The sequence below is a fragment of the Pogonomyrmex barbatus genome, unplaced genomic scaffold (assembly GCF_055798465.1).
Source record: "Pogonomyrmex barbatus isolate J1 unplaced genomic scaffold, ASM5579846v1 scaffold13, whole genome shotgun sequence".
NCBI lineage: Eukaryota > Metazoa > Arthropoda > Insecta > Hymenoptera > Formicidae > Pogonomyrmex > Pogonomyrmex barbatus.
In genome coordinates this window covers 5574648-5592577 of record NW_028297109.1, presented here as the reverse complement: position 1 = coordinate 5592577, position 17930 = coordinate 5574648, and the positions used below count along the sequence as shown (strand labels likewise).

General features: G+C 40.7%; 1 protein-coding gene across 3 annotated transcripts in view; it reads right to left on the bottom strand.

Moving 5' to 3' along the window:
• The window catches only part of wb (wing blister), a 142632-nt gene that overhangs the window by 47904 nt on the left and 76798 nt on the right, over positions 1-17930 (bottom strand). The window contains exon 1 of one of the 3 annotated variants that reach the window (XM_011643119.3): positions 1559-4867. The exons of the other annotated variants lie outside the window; for them this stretch is intronic. Coding sequence (XP_011641421.2) covers positions 1559-3674 — 2116 coding nt within the window. The 5' untranslated portion in view covers positions 3675-4867. Of the gene's footprint in view, positions 1-1558; positions 4868-17930 lie in introns of those variants that run through there. 3 annotated transcript variants of the gene reach the window in all.

The window sequence follows — 17930 nt, the reverse complement described above, 5'->3', positions numbered from 1 at the left end:
TCCTTCCTCGATTAGGTAAGCCTCCAAACACGAGAGATCCTGCTCCATGCTCGAAAATATTCGTACCGACATCGCACTTTTCCATTAAACGTGAATACATCGTTCTCTTTGAGCAATTATTTTATCGCGTTCTAAACGCATGTAGGCAGATCTCGGATTCCGCGAACAGTTCCTGAAAAATTATATCTCGATCAATAAATATTTACGATTCGCAAGCGGAACAAAGTACGCTGCTCAGAACGCGATGTATGGACCGTAGCGACGAGTTGCATAAGTTGCGATTTTCCCATAGCCTATCCTTTCTCGATCGCTGATTACGATTTATTGCGTCGTTGTTTATACCGCGCGAAACTTCGTGCGATGCTCGGTTAATGAGCCACATCCGTACTCTTTGAGTTCCTCTTCTCGTCGAAGGTCGAAGGTCGGGAGTCTGATCGACGCGAGAAGGTAAGCTGGGCTGAGGAGGAAACGTTCTGCGCTCGCGAGTGGCTGCGAATGGAAATTACAACAAGTAACTAATGCGGTTGTCAACGGACCCGCATTGTAAATCATATGATTAAATAATTCGAGAAATTCGTAACGCTTCTCGCCTCAAAGAAGCGGATTCTATTCCCGACCGCGCTTCGAATTTGCGCTAATCCATCAATCTTAACTGATTCTCTTAATTGCGATGACCTCGACGCGAGATAATTCGAACTAAATGACGAATCAGGGGCGTGGAAACGCTTAACGATATTGCATATTACAACGATGCAGGTGATTAATGCGCTCTAGGGGGAAATTAGCCAGAGGATTTCAATGTGGTGCTGCCGGTTATTTATGTGACGACAGTAAAGCTTAGCCATTATAAAATTGATTTTCTTCTTAATGGCAAAAAGTTCATTAATTCATCCTATTTAAAGCTTTGATTGAATCGCAGAAATTAGTAGAAATATTAATAATTCTCTTTTATATCGATTAATATAGGCTTGCTTACAAAACGTTTCTGCTTTCAGTGGAAATGATTAATTAATAGTAATATAAGATATTTAGTTATATCGTTTAAATATTTTTTATGCATTTGTATAACTAGCTAAATTTTTTAATCCAATTATAACAATAATCAGTTCTTTTCGTATCTTATTTATAATTTTGTTTTTAAATAATTTCCCCAAAGGATATTCCTTCTTTTGGATTCTTTCTTTCCTTTTGCTTCAATTTTTCGTCTTCAATTTTCATTCGCAAACTTAATAATAATTCTAACAACACATGCGCGAATAAAAATAATTTATTATCTTAAATATAAGATCGTCAAATTAAATATTTGAAAAAAATTGAGTTTAAAAATGTATCTAGATATGTTTTAAAAATTATTGTGTCTATATCTAATTATTTATCTAAAATGTACGTCTCTGTATCTGTAACCTAATTATATTTTTCTTAAAGTATTTTCAACCTATATCAGTTATTTACAAAAACTGTGTTTCTTGCTTCTTACTGTTGATTAATCGATTGAATTAATCGCAGTAATCATTAATGAAGAATATCATCGTTTTAGCATCTCTCTCCAAGTACTCACCGTACTTGAGTCCTCGCCATTTGCTGGCTGGCTCGTTGTACCTGTAACTAGGAAGCACGATCTTGGGCGGCGATCGCGGTTGCGAAGGACAAGGCTTGTAGACGACCATGCACCGTACGCATTTCCGGCTTGTGGGTGGAGCCACCGGATATGCCGGTTGAATGTGCACGTAGGCCATGGGGGTGGCCGATTGCGCGGAATAATAATTCGTGTATCGTTTTCGTCGATCACCGTTCGTCATTTCGCGTTGATCCACTTTCTGAATCGACGTTGATCTTGCCTCGTCGATCTTTCCTCCGTATTCCCGCGTATCCTTCCATCGATCTATGGATCGAATTCTTCTCCTGGAGAAACCGTTGTGCGACGTCTTGCGATTATCCTGCGAGAATGTCGGTTGACGTTCCCATATGATGGCTCTATTCCTGATTCCTTGATCTTGACTCGTCCATACAAAATTGCCCCCAACCATGAGATCCTTTGAATCCTCGCCGCGTGTCATTTTGCGTCTCTTGTTGTCCGGTGGAATTATGGTATCCAGAATTTGGAAGGCATTCGCATTATCCGTAAATTTTTCCGAATCGTCGTCTTCAAGTTTACCATCGACACTGACGTTTAGATCCTTTTTCAATTTTCCATCTTTATGAATCGAATAATTAGTTTCATAATTGTTGTACTTATTACTGTATTTATTGTCACTAATAATCGATTCTTTGACAATTCCTTTGTGACGAACATCGTTATCGGGCTCTTGAAAATTCTGCGATCGATTCGAAGTTGGCGTAAACCAATCACGACTCGTCTCGCGTCTCTTCCTTGCAGGATCTTCACGATCCCGTTTTGCCGGCCAATTTTTATGATCGTGGATCGCCTCCGCGGGGCTCATCGCGGAAGATTGAACTCGCTCGCGATCCTCGCGAAAAAAAAGAAGCTGGTCCTCCTGCATTCCTGCAGCGAATCGCTGTGCATCTTCTTCCGCGGTATTTCGTTCCACGGATCTAAGAATCGTTGCACGTCTTCCGGACGAGGATCGAGAGGTTTCTGCAGCTTCAGCGTTCGGCCCCTCGACGTCTTCGTCGCTGATTATCACTTGGGAAAACGTAGATGAAATTCCGTCTTCGATTTCCATAATCGCGTCTGCAGTCCGCAGAAAATGTGGATCTCGATCGAAGGATTTATGCTGATCGTCCAATCGCGCGCTCCTCTCATCGATCTCGAGAGTTTCAGCTTTTCGATCGCTCGATTCCGACGTCGACGCGCCGTTCCTCGAAACATGATGATTACGAGCACTCTGCGAGTCGTGAATATGACGAGGCATCAACGTAGAAGAGCGAAGATAGTCATCAACGTTAATACTCGCCTCCTGCGATCTAGAAGCTCGCGCGTTTCGACTCACGACATTGATCCTCGATCCTCTCCGTCGATCCTCTACTTTCGAGTTTGATCTTGATCCCGTCTCCGCTGCGATATCTTCTCCGAATCTATCGTTACGTAACGTCGGGGAAGTTACGTTGTCGATCGTTGCCCGATCGCTATCCTTCTCGACACGCCGTCCTTCCCGCTCGGTGAGCCTTCCCGGTTTATTCTCGTCCGTCGATACTTGAGTCATGATATTCGAGTGTGCGTTGGTTCGTATAATTACAGGGTGTCGATCCCGCTCCGAGGATCCATGTAACGCATCGCCGTCTTCGTTCACGCGGAAGTTCCGTCGCGACGGTCCGTCAGCGTCGATTTTCCGATCATCGACGCTGATCGACGGCGACGCGCGTTGCTTCTCATAGATCACGTCAGTTTCCGCGGGCGAGTCCTCCTCTATCATCGATCCGTCGTCGCGTGAATTCAATCGCGTGTTCCTCTCCCATCGCCTGTCACCTCCGATTTCTCGCAATTTGAAGACGATCTCGTCCGTCGAGACATAACTCGCACCTTTCCTCGCCGGCGATCGCTCGAAGACGAGGAGACCGCCGCTCTCGGATCCATCGATCCGAATCGATCTCGGGGCGCCGTCGCCTTCCGTTCGGATTGCCGACTCGAGCCACCATTGCAGGCCCAACAGCAAAAAAGTACCTGCTCCGAGGGCCAGCACGCCCCGGGCCCAGATTAATCTTTCGGGGTACATTTCTACCCCATAGTCAGAAGGGAGACTATCTTGTCCCACAGGCCACCTGTCATGACCATCGCGTATCCTCTTGAATGACGCACGACAATGACGCTTGAGGATACTTTCGCTTCGAGAGTAATTATATTATAATATTAAAAATTTGTCAAACGAGTTTTAATTAATCTCAAAAATTAATGATAATCAGCAATTTTTCGCATTGGTTTTCCGCCGTAATTCATAAGAATCGATAGGGTGATTTTAGTGACGTGTTCTAAAAGTTGGCTGTTATGTAACTCTTCGACTTCTAAAGCTGGATGATGCGGGATTGAAAGAACTGGAACGTTGGCACCGCCCAGGATGATTCTTGAATATTTTTCATGCCGCAGTAACGACGCAACTTTTTTAACGGGATGACTCGCGATATTTTTGTAGTTTTCTTTAAACATTAACTTTGCTTTTAATTTACATATATAGTATTATGATTTCGTACACGTATTTAATACGTTGTATCATCATTACCTCCCAGGCAAAAAATTGAATTGATTTATTCATAAGATCAGCTTACGCCAAATTTGTTACAATCGACAGTTTAAACCTTGCGGTCAGAGAGATAAGATTTCAAATTATTTTCATGATATACCAAGCGAACTATCTCAGTTTGCTTTAAAGAAAGTCGGAAACAACCTCCTGAAGTATTCAATGAATCACTCACACTTTGGACGAACTCGTTCTTGTCGACGTAATCCTTTCCCAATAATGTCCCAAAAAGAATCTCACAAATCCCTTCCTCCATACATCACTTTTGTCAAACTCAATTACAGACTAAATAGCATCTAGTTTTTTTTTTTTTACATCAAACCAACTAAAAAAAAAACAACCGGCTTTTGTCTAAAGCCGGTTCGCGTTCTGAAATTTGCAAACTCGAAGATTTCTAAGTCTAAAACCTCGCATCAAATAGTCCGCCTGTGTGCACGCGGAAAAATTATAACGGCTGAAGAAATCATCACGAAATTACGCGGAGCACAAAGGAAAATTATGCGAAATTCTCGTGGAATATCCTCCGGGACGAGTTATCTTATGTATAACTCCACGCGATTATCTCTCACTTCGCGATTGTGCGGATCTCTCGAGGAAGGACCGGAACGAACGCACGTGGAAGCCACGAAGAGATGGACGTGTACCGGCCTCGAGCGCGGCTCGCGAGACACTGGCTTGATACCATTACCATTAGCTTGGCTGCGGTTCTCTCTCTCTCTCTCTCTCTCTCTCTCTCTCTCTCTCTCTCTCTCTCTCTCTCTCTCTGCGCCCCTCGCCGCCGCCTCTTCTTCATCTTCCTCTTCTTCCGCGCCGGCATTCGCGTTTCCTCCTTCCTCTTCTTCGACAGGAGGCCGAATCTCCGTGTTTACTATGCCGCGCACGTGGGTGTGCGGGTATTCAAGCGGTTTCGGAGCATTGATATCGAGCGAGCCCTCGTCATCGGATACTTGAGTATCTTTTGATGCCGAGTATGTCGTATCGATGACGTTGCATTCGCATCGTACGATTGCCTCTGCGATAAAATTTTATATCGGCGAATCGCTTGAATTATTAAAAAAAAAAAAATACTGCATTTTTATAGCGTGTAAGCGTATGATGTTGTAAACGTTCAAAGATTAATTTAATTACTTCAATAATATTAGATATTATAATAATATTAGATTTATGTTATTCTGCACAAAATTACCGAATGCAGAATAACGATAACGTTTTTTTTTTTAGTGTGTTTTTTTTACATGTGTTATCTAAACCTACATCGATAAGAACATCTCGCTAATGTTATCTTTTGCTCTTTCGCTGTTTGAATATCTCACTTGATTATTATTCTCCTCGTTCTTTCTATATAAGCCTTTTGCTATATAAGCCTGATAAAACTTATTGGAAAAAATGCATCGATTGAAACGGTTTGTAAAAAAGTTAAATGTAATTGTGAGTTAGCAATTTCTGGAATGTCTATATGCAGATGTCGCTTAGAATGATTTAAATGACGGAAGCTGCGCGTTCATTCTACGAGAAAGATGACGATATGCGTATTGTCATCATAAGGAGACAATGCGCGATTTTGAGAGTACCGTACATTCTCAATGGCGAAAAAAAAAAATAAAATGTCAAGTCCCCGACGTTCCAAGACGATGACGCGACAGATGTCGGAAATTTATAATTCATTTGTCACGCGTATATTCAGCGTTTAAAAGGCATTCTGTAGATCAAAGGATCCTTTTTACTAAACTAAATTGCTAAAAAGATTTAACAAATACACGGAGGGGAACAAAAATTCTCGTAAAAGTCATAATGCACACGTGTGCTCGATGACCCGTAGAGATCGAATAGGTTTCAATTGCATGTCACTTTCCGCATTATGCAATTTTGCCACGCTCGTAGACTGAGAAACGTGACGTCTATTAGCATTACCCTTTCAACAACAAGCGGCAGATAGCGATTCAAGTATCATATATAGACAATAGTTAAAGAAAAAGTTGCTAAGAATTGTCCCTTAAACTTCTTATCTTTACGATGTCAAGTACACAGTTTGGAATATTCGTATTACCTACTTTATAATCAAAATAAATTATCAAGAAAATTGAAATTAGATTGAATTAAGAAAAATTGGACTTAAAATACATTCTGTATAAAATTTCTGTACACGTTCGTAAATTTTCATAATTGATAAATTTCGAGTTGTTCATATACAAATTATGGGTTATAACAATATCTTCAATTGAGCTAGATATTAACTATAACCTGTGTGAGAATATGCAGAGAATATCCTATATACACAGTTCCTTTCCAGGCATGCACGTGCCGTGCACCTGTCATTTCCTTGCACACCGTGGGTGATACAAAGCGACCGCTCTTCTCGTTAATTGAATACCGGAAAGCCGCGCATCGTGCATACAAGTGCACTCCCGGTGGGTGTTTCATTGTGAGCACGAATTTTATGAACTTATCACAGGTGGTCCCTTCGGCCACGCGTGTCCGCCGCAAGTGCATTTACAAGGTGCACTCGGTGAGCCAAGCTCGTGCCTCGCTTGAACAAGCCTCCGCTCGCAAAGATTGATTCGGGACACATTTAATAGACAAAATTTTTCAACATACTTTCAAGTCGGGAACAGAAATCGTTGACCCGAATAGATCGAGAGATTTACGAAACTGAAAAGCGCGCCTATGAAGATCGAATAAATTGAAGAATGTAATTTAGAGATTGGGATCTCTCTGAATAGTAATAGTAAAAATAATTAATAAATTTCTACATTACGGTTAAATTGCGGCTTTCCCAAGAAGGCAAAATTTATTATCGAACGTCTACTTAAGATTAGGAAGATTAGTGGGTCCGTTCAACCGTTTTTATGTATCTAACATCTCTCTCTGGCCATTCTCCCAAGTCATATTTGTTATTTCTTAATTTATTAATAAGTGCGTGCTTTCACGTGCTACCACACCTGTTCTCCGTTTTCTTTTTTTCTCTTTAGTATCGCTGAGAGACTATACTCGCCAAGGCTTCAGTTCAGACCACCTACGGTTCGCCGAACGTACGCGTTCTCGTAGCTTCGTTTTATGCTCGCTATCGCACGTCGGCCCGACGTTGTGCAACGTTGTGTCACGTTATTATGAGAGAGCTATTTTTATGGTGGATTAAAGAAAGGTATGGCGATCACACAGATCTTTCTCGCACGTATACGCGCCTCGCGAGCGCGTATTGTAATCGTGAGTCGTGAATTCACGGCGCCTTTATGGGACGGATTCTTTCATGGGACTCGTGAGTAGTCCCTCGCGGTACGATGTCATCGATCTCAGTTTGTTCACGGCAAACACGGCCCTCTTCTCACGGAGTTTGGCGTTAACAAGCGCCGCGTTTCGACACGTGTAAATGCACGAGCGACCAACTAACCGTTCGCACTTCTCGATGCACACTTCGACGTGCAGAGAGAATTCATTGACGGAACGCTCATCAATCAAGTTTGCGTTTATAAAAATTTTAGATAAATTGCATCATCGACCGATGTTTAAATTTAGTTCATTTAAGTGCAATCATTTTTCACGGAAAAAATCAATGTGTCTTCAATTAATATTAGAAAGAAAATGTGTTTGACGTCTCGATACTAATAAAATGCTATTAACGATGATTGTGAAATTATATATATATATATATTATGGATAAATTGCAGCTTCAAGCGCGTAACATTTATTTATGAAACATTGCTGTGTCTCACACACACTCTTTCGTAATAATTTCCGACAGAAAAAATTCTCAGCTTTCCTTGCCGCGGCGTCGCCATGATTAATAATCCTCGCCATCAGCAAGACAGAAACATATTTCTTCTTAATCATAATGACAAGTTCAATGATCGTATCGATTATTCGAAAAAATAACCCATTTGATGCCGCAATTTTGTTTTTTTTATTCGTAGTGAGATTAATCTCATGAGGTACAGCGCAGCGCAACATTTTCGTTTAATCAATATGCAATTAATAATAAATAATAAATATAATAAATAATTAATAGTAAAATAACAACTGTCCACTTTTCGTAGCACTTTTCGTGAAAAACCTCATATTTTCGCACATTCATAAGATGCAATCGATATGAAATATCTCAAAGTAATTAGTGCAGCATATTTATATATAAAAAATTCAATTTTACTCCTAATTTTCTATCTCAGGATAAAAAGTACAGCACAATATGTGCTGCGTAAAGAGGAAAATATATTATATAATAACAGAATATCTATAACATGCAATTAAATAAATTTATGAATTTCTCTTATTTCTACTTCATTCGGAATGTTCAACTCTGTTACTTATTTTACCGTGTGTTTATCCGCGTGACGTAACGCGGCGCAACAATAAATCACGAGGAAATGAGGAACAATTCATTTGGTATGCGGTTTACGTGGTTTACGGTCCATCCGAGGAAAGGTCCGTGTAAGCACCTCCGCGGATGGACAAGATGTAACGTCGCGTGGACGTGACTTTACGAGGCCGTCGCGGCGATCCTGATGTCGGCAGCACCAAGATGCACGCCAGCTGACGATTCGCGAATCCCTTCGCGTCCGTGATGCGTGCACGCACGAGCGTCGCGTCGCTTCGTCGACGACGTCCAGGTGCGGCCCGCCTACGCATCGTTCCGATATAAATATAAATCCGGCTCGTAAAACATAATGAGAGGCGCGACGCGATGATTGACGATCGGACGCGCCGGAGGCTCTCCAGCAGGTTTCCGCCGTACTGACAATTTCGACACCCGATGCGACTTCCGGAAATGAATGCTCTTTCGGGACTAGAAGGGACACGTTTCATTCATATGCATCATTCGAGTTTGCCTTCACGACGAAAGCTGGTAACACGAAGTTGCGCAACAAGACATTCCATTCTTGGTTTCTTTGGATCTGGTTTCCCAGATATTTCTATCTCGGAATGCCGGAAGTTCCGTTCAAATATCTCTTTCAAAATTATTTGCCTCGCCACTTCTAACTTTTATTTTATCTCCAAATAAAATATAATTTATTAATCCTCTTTCGGCCACGTATATAAAAAAAAAGTGTTTAAAAAAAAACACGTATAATTAAAGCGTTGAATTTCGAAAAGTATCTTGAAAGACATTTACATCGTCGTACGAGCAAAAGCAATTTCTGAATTATTAACGATCGTTCGCACATCTCCTTTCGAAATAGCGTTTTGCTTTCTCACAATTCTGCGGCCTCGTAAACGCAAATGCACGAGAGAGTAGAGTTGTAAAACGACGAATGAAAAACAATCAATTTTACCACGCGATTACCGAGAGGTATATTCATTCGTCGAGGATTGACGATGCCGATTGATTTAACGAAGGTATTATCGCCCGATGGCTTCGCAAACGAACGACGGGGGCGTGGCGCGCGTGGCTTTCGCTTTCGCACCCGCGAATTCATCGCGGCCGCTCTTGGTGATCGCGCGCGAGTAAATCGCGTCCGCGGCACGTAATGAGGATCCACGGGGAAGAGATTTACGATCGAATTCATTGGCTTCGACCTCTCTAACGGGTCTCGCTTCCAGTCGTAACGGTCTTGCCTTCTTCTCTCCTACTGCACGCGCGGACTCGTATTACGACAGATATATACGTTGCCGCCTGACGTCCTTATCTTCCTGGCCGTCGTCGCGGGAAATAGACGGACAATTTGCGATCGGCAAGCTTTTTCGAGCGAGCGAGCTCGAAAATGAGTGGCGCGAATCCACCGAGAGATGTATTCTCCGCCGTGAAAACGCCATGACGGAATTGTGACTCGGATTAGACGTGAGTCGCGAATGACGTCGTTCCACTAATATAATATTTTAGCTAGGATTTCGCTAGATGATGGATTTCAGGAAATCAGAGCAGGATCGAGATCCGAGAAAGCGGCTTTTTCAAGAAGGAGAGGGAATTTTATTCACGGTGATACAGGTGGAACGTGTACGTGACGACGATGCGTATCTATATCTACCGCACCGACAACTACAAATACAGATGGGAATGGGCATGCCGCGTGGGCACGGCTACTTTTATAGGGTCCACTCGTCCCGCATACAGAACTGGTCACTATCTGTATACTTCCGCGAGCTAAATCATCCGTCTTTTTCCACGGTTTTCCGGGTTTTCAAGCGCGCCGATCTCTCTTGCCCACGAGATATCACAAGTAAATCGTAAACATTCTTCTATTTATCCTTCTCTCTCTCCCCCTTTCTCAAAAAGATATCTGAAGAATGAGGCCACAAATGTAGAAAGTCGGCCGCGATTCGTGAGTCTGTTCATTGTGTCCCTCGTTTCTTCCCCTCTCGCGGCCATCGCATTCACACGACCGTAGGACCGCCGTGGAAGTCCTGCGGACTCTGAGGATGCATTCATAAAGAGAGGACCGATAATGCCACGCCAGACGGTACGTATGCATTCATGCACACACATGCTAAAAGTGCGCACACTACAGCACAGAGATTAGATGGGAGAGAAAGAGAGGCCTAATCTCGTGCAGGTAGCCGAGGACGCGTGAGGTGTCCCGTTGCGAAGCGACAAGGTGCTCGCGCCGTGGGTGTCACAATTTCTCATACTTTTCCGCCGGATCCACGCGACGCCGCTTCCGGCGTGCCACCCACCAGGTGCAAAACCAAGCGTGTTTGTCAGGTTTTTTTTCGGAACGACACAAAGTTGCATATTGAAATTAATCGATGTATCTCTTGCGAACATACACTGATTATGTAAATTTATATTTTATATATATTCTTGTAAATATATGTAAAAAAAATATATATCTCTGCTTATATTTGTCTCTCCACTTTGTAAAAACTTAGTTACTCGAATGAAAATAACGTCGTTATATGATCGAGATTTATCATCGAAAACGAAATCTCTCCTTTCCCTTTCGAAATTTTTCTACCTGAGAGTTGTTCACTTAAGCTGTTAGAGTTGTAATAAAATCTCAGAGCGCATTAAAATTTTCACGTCGTTTGTGACATGGCTGCGTGGAATGTTCATTTACTGGGCTATAATTCTGATCCCAACGATCCCTCTCTGTTTTTCTCCTCGCCATGAGGAATATACCGGTTTGACAATAAACAGGAAATTGCTTTGCGCTCGCTTCTAGCAAAAGAAGCCGTTACGTCGCGCTAAAAGAAAAATTCTAATCAACGTTTAGGAGCAACATTGATGCAACATTGATGCCGAATCGATCAATTTTGCAGAATTCGTTCGAGTAAGTGAGATAAAGTCGCATCGTGCTCACGATGTCGTTAATAAGAACTTATTGATAAATACGTCACGCGCTATCTGCATCATTCCTCTCCTCCCTCTCCCCCCTCCCCCTCTCCCTTTCTCTCTCTCTCTCTCTCTCGCTTCGTTCATCGCCCACGTGTATCTGCATTCCCACTGTACCGCTACGTACAACCGAGCGATAATGCAAGTAATTACGCTCGAACGAACGCCATTATTAACGGCGACGTTTGCATAAATCGGCGATCGATAATCGGTCATGCCGCGTCTTTTGTGTCTTCAGGCGTCGTCGCAACGTTTCCGGTCCCTTTCTGCCTCGGCTGTTATTACACCTCGCGTGGGCGGACAGTAAAAATGCTCATTGACGAGATTGCGAGAAAGTGGCCGGTTCACGACGCGTCCTTGGTCATTACGCAACACTAAAATTTACTCCCGTTGCCAAAAATTATCCTTCGGCGTGTGCTCATAAATATGAAGATAAATTCCATTTTAATGGAAGATATTAAAAAGAAAATCGCTCAAATGTTTGGCAATTTGACAATTTCCTGGTATTATGTGTCTAACTCAAGATTGAGATGCCTTGTTTCCGACTGCCTTCGTCAAAATCAAGCGCGATTAAATGCATCGAAGATTGGCCGTCGTTTTTACGATGAAGCGATCGAAAAGCAATTCTGAGATACTACTTTTTGGGATACTACTTTTTACTACCCTCTTTTTCTGTCCGTCACGCCGGGTTACGCTCCCCTTTTGTTAACAAGCCGTCGATGATCCCGAGTACCGAAGTTGGTATTAAATCAGCCCCGCTTTTTCATCAGGAAGGCTTTAAAGACACGTATTTGACTCCATTACGAAGCGCCTAACACCTCTATGCCCCGCAGTCGTTCGCTAAATCATAACTCGGGACCAGTCTAATATCTCGTAAACACTGTCCACTTGATATCGAAAAATACCAGTCGTCCGGATTTATCTGCGGCGAGCGCGGTTGAGATAAAATACAGCCTGTTAGCGAATACGCGAGTTAAAGTGCGTGTATATAACTCTATTAGGGAACTAGCGCTTCTGCACTTCTCTATTTCGCGCACCAGCAAAAAACTAGGAAATATTTTCTTAAAGACAATTCGCATTTCTCTTCGTGGTTTGAATTGCAAAATAAAATTAAATAAATATCATCACACAAGACACGTAAGACGAGCAATGAATACGTTTCGTAGAATAAAAAGATTATAAATATCGTTTAAGGTTATTAATAATTAATGAAACAGGTATAAACATTAATGAAGATGAAGCAAAACAAAAGGTAGGCAAAGTATGAATTATTAGGTCGAGTGAGATAGGTATAATTCGAGCATCTCTCTCGATCTCGAGAGACGCTGCACGCTTACCCGCTTCCAGTTTGCGGCAGATTATCTCGATAATCTCTTTTCAACCATAACTTGAGTCTTGATCGCGATACTATCTCTCACATTATTATCCAGTTAGAAAGACACGCGGTTATCTTCGTGCCGCTAACTCGACGATCAGCTCTTCGTCACCTGCCAGCCGGCACGTCGCTCTTGTTTGCTTATGTCGTCTACGAACGGGAGGAAGAATCCGCGAGTGTGTTGACACGTCCTGCGGTGCCTGCTGGTGGCAAGATACCGCGTTGAACAGGCTCCATCTTCGGGGACTCATTGACGTAGCGGAAGGTTACCGCGAGGGTGGCCAGGGGGACGCGGGGACGCGCGCGCGCGCGCGCGCGGGGAAATGACTTAATATGAAGTTACAAGGATGCTATACGAGCGATGGCCGGTGGCGATCGCTTGGACCACCCAGGAGGTGATTGCCGTGGAGAGGATCTATCTACAGCCCGCGCCGGTCTTTCTTCCTACGTGCTTAATAGTACGTAGGAATAGCTTCGCATGCCGCATTCCTAGATCGTCCTGCGCCAACAGGAAACTCTCGCTGGAGAATCTCGCCCCAGGCGTCTCGAGGATGTCTCTTGATGAGAGAGAAGAAGGAAGAATAGGAGAAAGAAGGAGATCATCGCGTCGATGTTCATCGAAATGAACGGGATCTCTCGCTCAGTCGTCGAATCATTAAACGAATCTACGGCAAATCTCATGTTTGATATGACTTTGTTTGCGAAGTTTTTCACATTCTTGATAAAGGATAAATCATAATTAAATAAAAAAAAAAGTTAATTATTATGCTAGGATTATTTCTCATCAAATAAATTATTTTTTTTGTTAATAAGAAAATAGATAAAGAATATCTTAGCCACATTTAAAAATTTTTTATTTTATATTTATAATTCTTTCAGAGAAATAATAATTATTTTGCAAATATATTCTCGAAAAAGTTTTTCAATTGCGATATCTTTTACACCGTATTTCATAAAATCACTTTGGAAAATACAAGGCCAATGATCGATACGCGACGTTCAATACATCCGTTATTAATTTACTGCTTTGGCACCAGCGCGTTAAACGGGCCATGTATATTAAACTTTGTTGCATAAATTTATGAAGAGAGTGCGCGTTCATTAGCTCCCCTCGACGACAAGCTGTGCACCTTCATCGATTGTCGTGGTGCAGACACCGCGAAATACCGTCGACTCAAACTTGCCGATAAGTAAAAGAGAGGCAGGGCAACATAATACCGCTCTTCATGTTTTATGTATGAGAACGAGATTACTTCGGTACCACCCACTTGCCGAGTGCTACCACGAATCGTAGCCCGAAAGTTATGCTCTGGCGTATCTACCAGCCAGGCGCGAGGAACAATGGCAATTAAATGTGAATCGAAAGAGCAATCGATTCGATGGTGCAATCGGACTCGGAGAAGTACAATTGTAAATCCGTGAATTTTCAATAGTATGAATTATTATGTGATTGCTTATCATTTGCATCTCATTTAATTTTATATATCAATTTTTATTAATTTTCACTCGATAACAAAGTAATCGTATATTTACATAAAAATTTAATATTCAATAATAATAAAAAATTATATAGTGGTCTGAAGGTAATTTTTAATGAAATTTATCTGCTAATCCCCCCCATAATTATTGTCAACATTATGCAAAGATATGGAAACTGTCTGATTGTAAGACGCGCATTGTTAATGAATTACGACGATAACGCTGGGGTATTATAATCGCCCTTCTAGAAATCGTCGTCGATAAATCACACGCGTTGCAAGACCCATCGAAAATAGGGGCGAAGGCGCGGTTGGTTACACACACTTGGTGGCAATGATTACGAGGCGCGACGTGCGTATTTACATATTATCGTCATATTTCTGAGGCTACTCTAAATCTCGCGTCGCATCTCATTAAGGTGTCGACAGTGCGACATGAAAGCAAAGGAGGAAGAGGGAGAGAGGGGGGAGGGTGAGAGAGAGAGAGAGAGAGAGAGAGAGAGAGAGAGAGAGAGAGAAAGCGAGAGGAAAAAGGAATGAGAAAACGCGAGGCGAAGTCAAAGGGTTCGACGGATGTGAGAAAAATGAAGAAATCAACCTCGCCTCATTCACCGGGATGTTTTATCAACATTCCCACGTGAGCGGCTCATGCGTGTGATTAATGAGAAAATCGGCATTCCTCGGTTTTGCACCACCGTGCGGCGAGACATGCATCGCGCTGCCTCGGGCTGACTATAAACCGTGTGTTCATACTAGAACTCGAGTGCCATAAAACTACCGGACTTGAGGAAATAAATAGATTCAATCGACCGGAAAGTAGCGCTTTCCCTTATCTCTTAAACTCCTAATCTAATCTCTCTTGGCAATTATTATCATCCTATTAAAATACCAAATTTATATATCAGATAAAACGAAGAAAAAAAAAGACATGTGTGTTAAAATGTAGAATCCAAAAATTAATTTATCCTTGTCCGATAGAATAATTTCGTTTACACATCTACTTCATTATACAACAGTTTATGAATAAACTGTTCCGCGAGCGATAATAAATTTCGCAGATTTAGTTGTAAAGATTATTTAAATCGATTGAGACGAAGGTAATTTAGCTCCTACCGTATGAATAATAATTTGCATATCGGATTATCAATCGAAATAAATCACTGCGGGTCGACAGCTGGATAGACCGGGGACCGGAAGTCGTCATCCTTTAATAGTATTGATTCCTATTATTGTGCCATCCTCAGTCGTCGTCTAATTTTCACGAAAGTTACACCGATTTTTTTCGTCGTTTCTCAACGAAACGCAGCCGCGCGATCTGTCAAGGATCTCGATCGGCCATCGAACCGGATAAAAGAAGGAACAGATCGGCTACTCGATACACGCCTTTAGCCCGAAGCCCGGGGTTTCGCATTACGCGGTCGTCGCGGCATGCCGTGTCTTAGACACGCGTGGGCGAAATTATTTTCTCGCATAACGTCGGCGCGCGGTACGTTACCACCCTGTAAATTAACTATCGCCTGCATGTGCACCGTGTGTCCCGGGTGCACCATGATCTGGGCGTGGGCGATGCCGATCGCTCGTATTATTATATTCCGCAATTGTAAATCAGACGAAATAACCGTCCCGTTAACATTTTTCTTCGAGTTCACGGCGGAGTCCACGGCGCATCAGTTCCGGCCGTCGGCGTCGTGTCGTTTTTCGCGTCGCTCGCCCCTTCTCGTAATTCCGTGGGAATTCGGGGAGAAAGCTCTGCTAACGTGATTTTAACTACGTCACTTCAGATAATAATTGTGATCTTAATGTGTCGATAGAAACATTTTCAATTTCTTTCGATTAATTAGAATCATTATTGAAGTAATGTATATATCTTTTTTTTTTTTTAAATAATTATAGGAAGCCTGGAATGCCTAGATTCTCTATCGTAATTTTGATGATATCAAAATTTTATGATTATACGTGTTATTTTCTTGATTACTTATAATAGGTTGCCGACGTTTGAAGTGTGCGTAACCTAATTATCCTTAATTAGATAAGACAAATTAAAAAGACTCGTAGAGATATCGCACCACTTTACTTAATTGGAATTAAGTAAATTGCTTTTAATTCGAAGAAAATTCAATTTATCGATACTAAATTTTTTCCGGTATCCTTAAGATGTTACGTTACTTATCTAATCGCATTTTAATAAATGATATCAATAGGTAGTTACATACATAAAATTAATGGATTATTGCCGATAAAATATCGAATACTCGTAACTGAATCAAAATTAATTAAATTAAAAAAATTTTTTGTTTTTATTACAAAGCTTTTAGACTTTGCAAAATATCAAGATTACAATAAAGATACAATATCTTGAGAACGTAGCCAAATATTATGTTTTACAAAAGAAATCTAATTTTACAAATTATCATACTATATTAATTGACTAATTATTTATGCCTATAATGTAGGAGGCATAGATAAATGAGCCAAAAATTAAGTCTGAGACCTTTCGCATGCTAAACGATAATGCTAACGATTGATTTTACTACAAAGCTAATTAAGCTCTATGCATTAATATTCTTACATTCGCCTACGCCTGCGTTCTATAATACTGTGCTATAATTTATATAATAGAATAAGCACCGATTAATAAATAAGTTGACGATCCTAACGACAACTTTCTACTTTAAATGTATTTACTACTTTAATATATCATTATTGTAGTTGAAGAAAATATATAATATATATATATATATATATCAAATACATAATAAATATATCAAATCCTTTTAAAATGCAACTAATCCTTTATTGCTACCTTCCTATGTATATATATATATGTGTTGTATATTATAATATATATTTTAATATAATATTATAATATGATATATATTCCTAATTCTGAAATATTTTCTTGCATTTGTGAGATTAATCACGATTTATTTTATTAGTAAGATTGACTACTGCATATAACATATGCTAAAATATTTATATATCATATTAGACAAGAATAAAATATTATATAATATTGGATAATGATTCTATATGATCTATATGAAATTTATGAATCCAACGACATTAAATCAAACGAATTGGCGTTCCGGTATATTCATCGTTGTTCGATTCACGATACTGGTTTTCGATCGAGGCGTTCTATTTCCGTGGGTTTTATTTGCCGCTCCGACTTACGTGTACCTTTTGATTTATTACTTTTATCGTGTTATTGATCGATTTAATTATCGAATGACCAGCACGAAATTTCATATATGATTTGCATTTTTAAAATATAAATCTGGTTAGAGCATTATTATATTTTATCGTCGGTTCAGTAGCTGAAACGACGTATAAAAAAATAATACTTCAATTAAATGTATATATATAAAAATTCGAATTTTATTTAATGATCTGAATTTTGTTTAGTAATTCGATAAATCTTCAAATAATTTTTGCAACATAATCTCCTACAATCACTGAACTTTGCATAAACTTTTTATTAATTTCACTTATAAAATTGAATAAGTATTTTTTTTAATCTTTAGTATAAAAATTTTGATAATTAAAAAAGTAATTTATAATTTAGAAATATTATATTTTATTTTATTAATATTGCGATTAAGACAGGAACGTTTTGTCCTTTG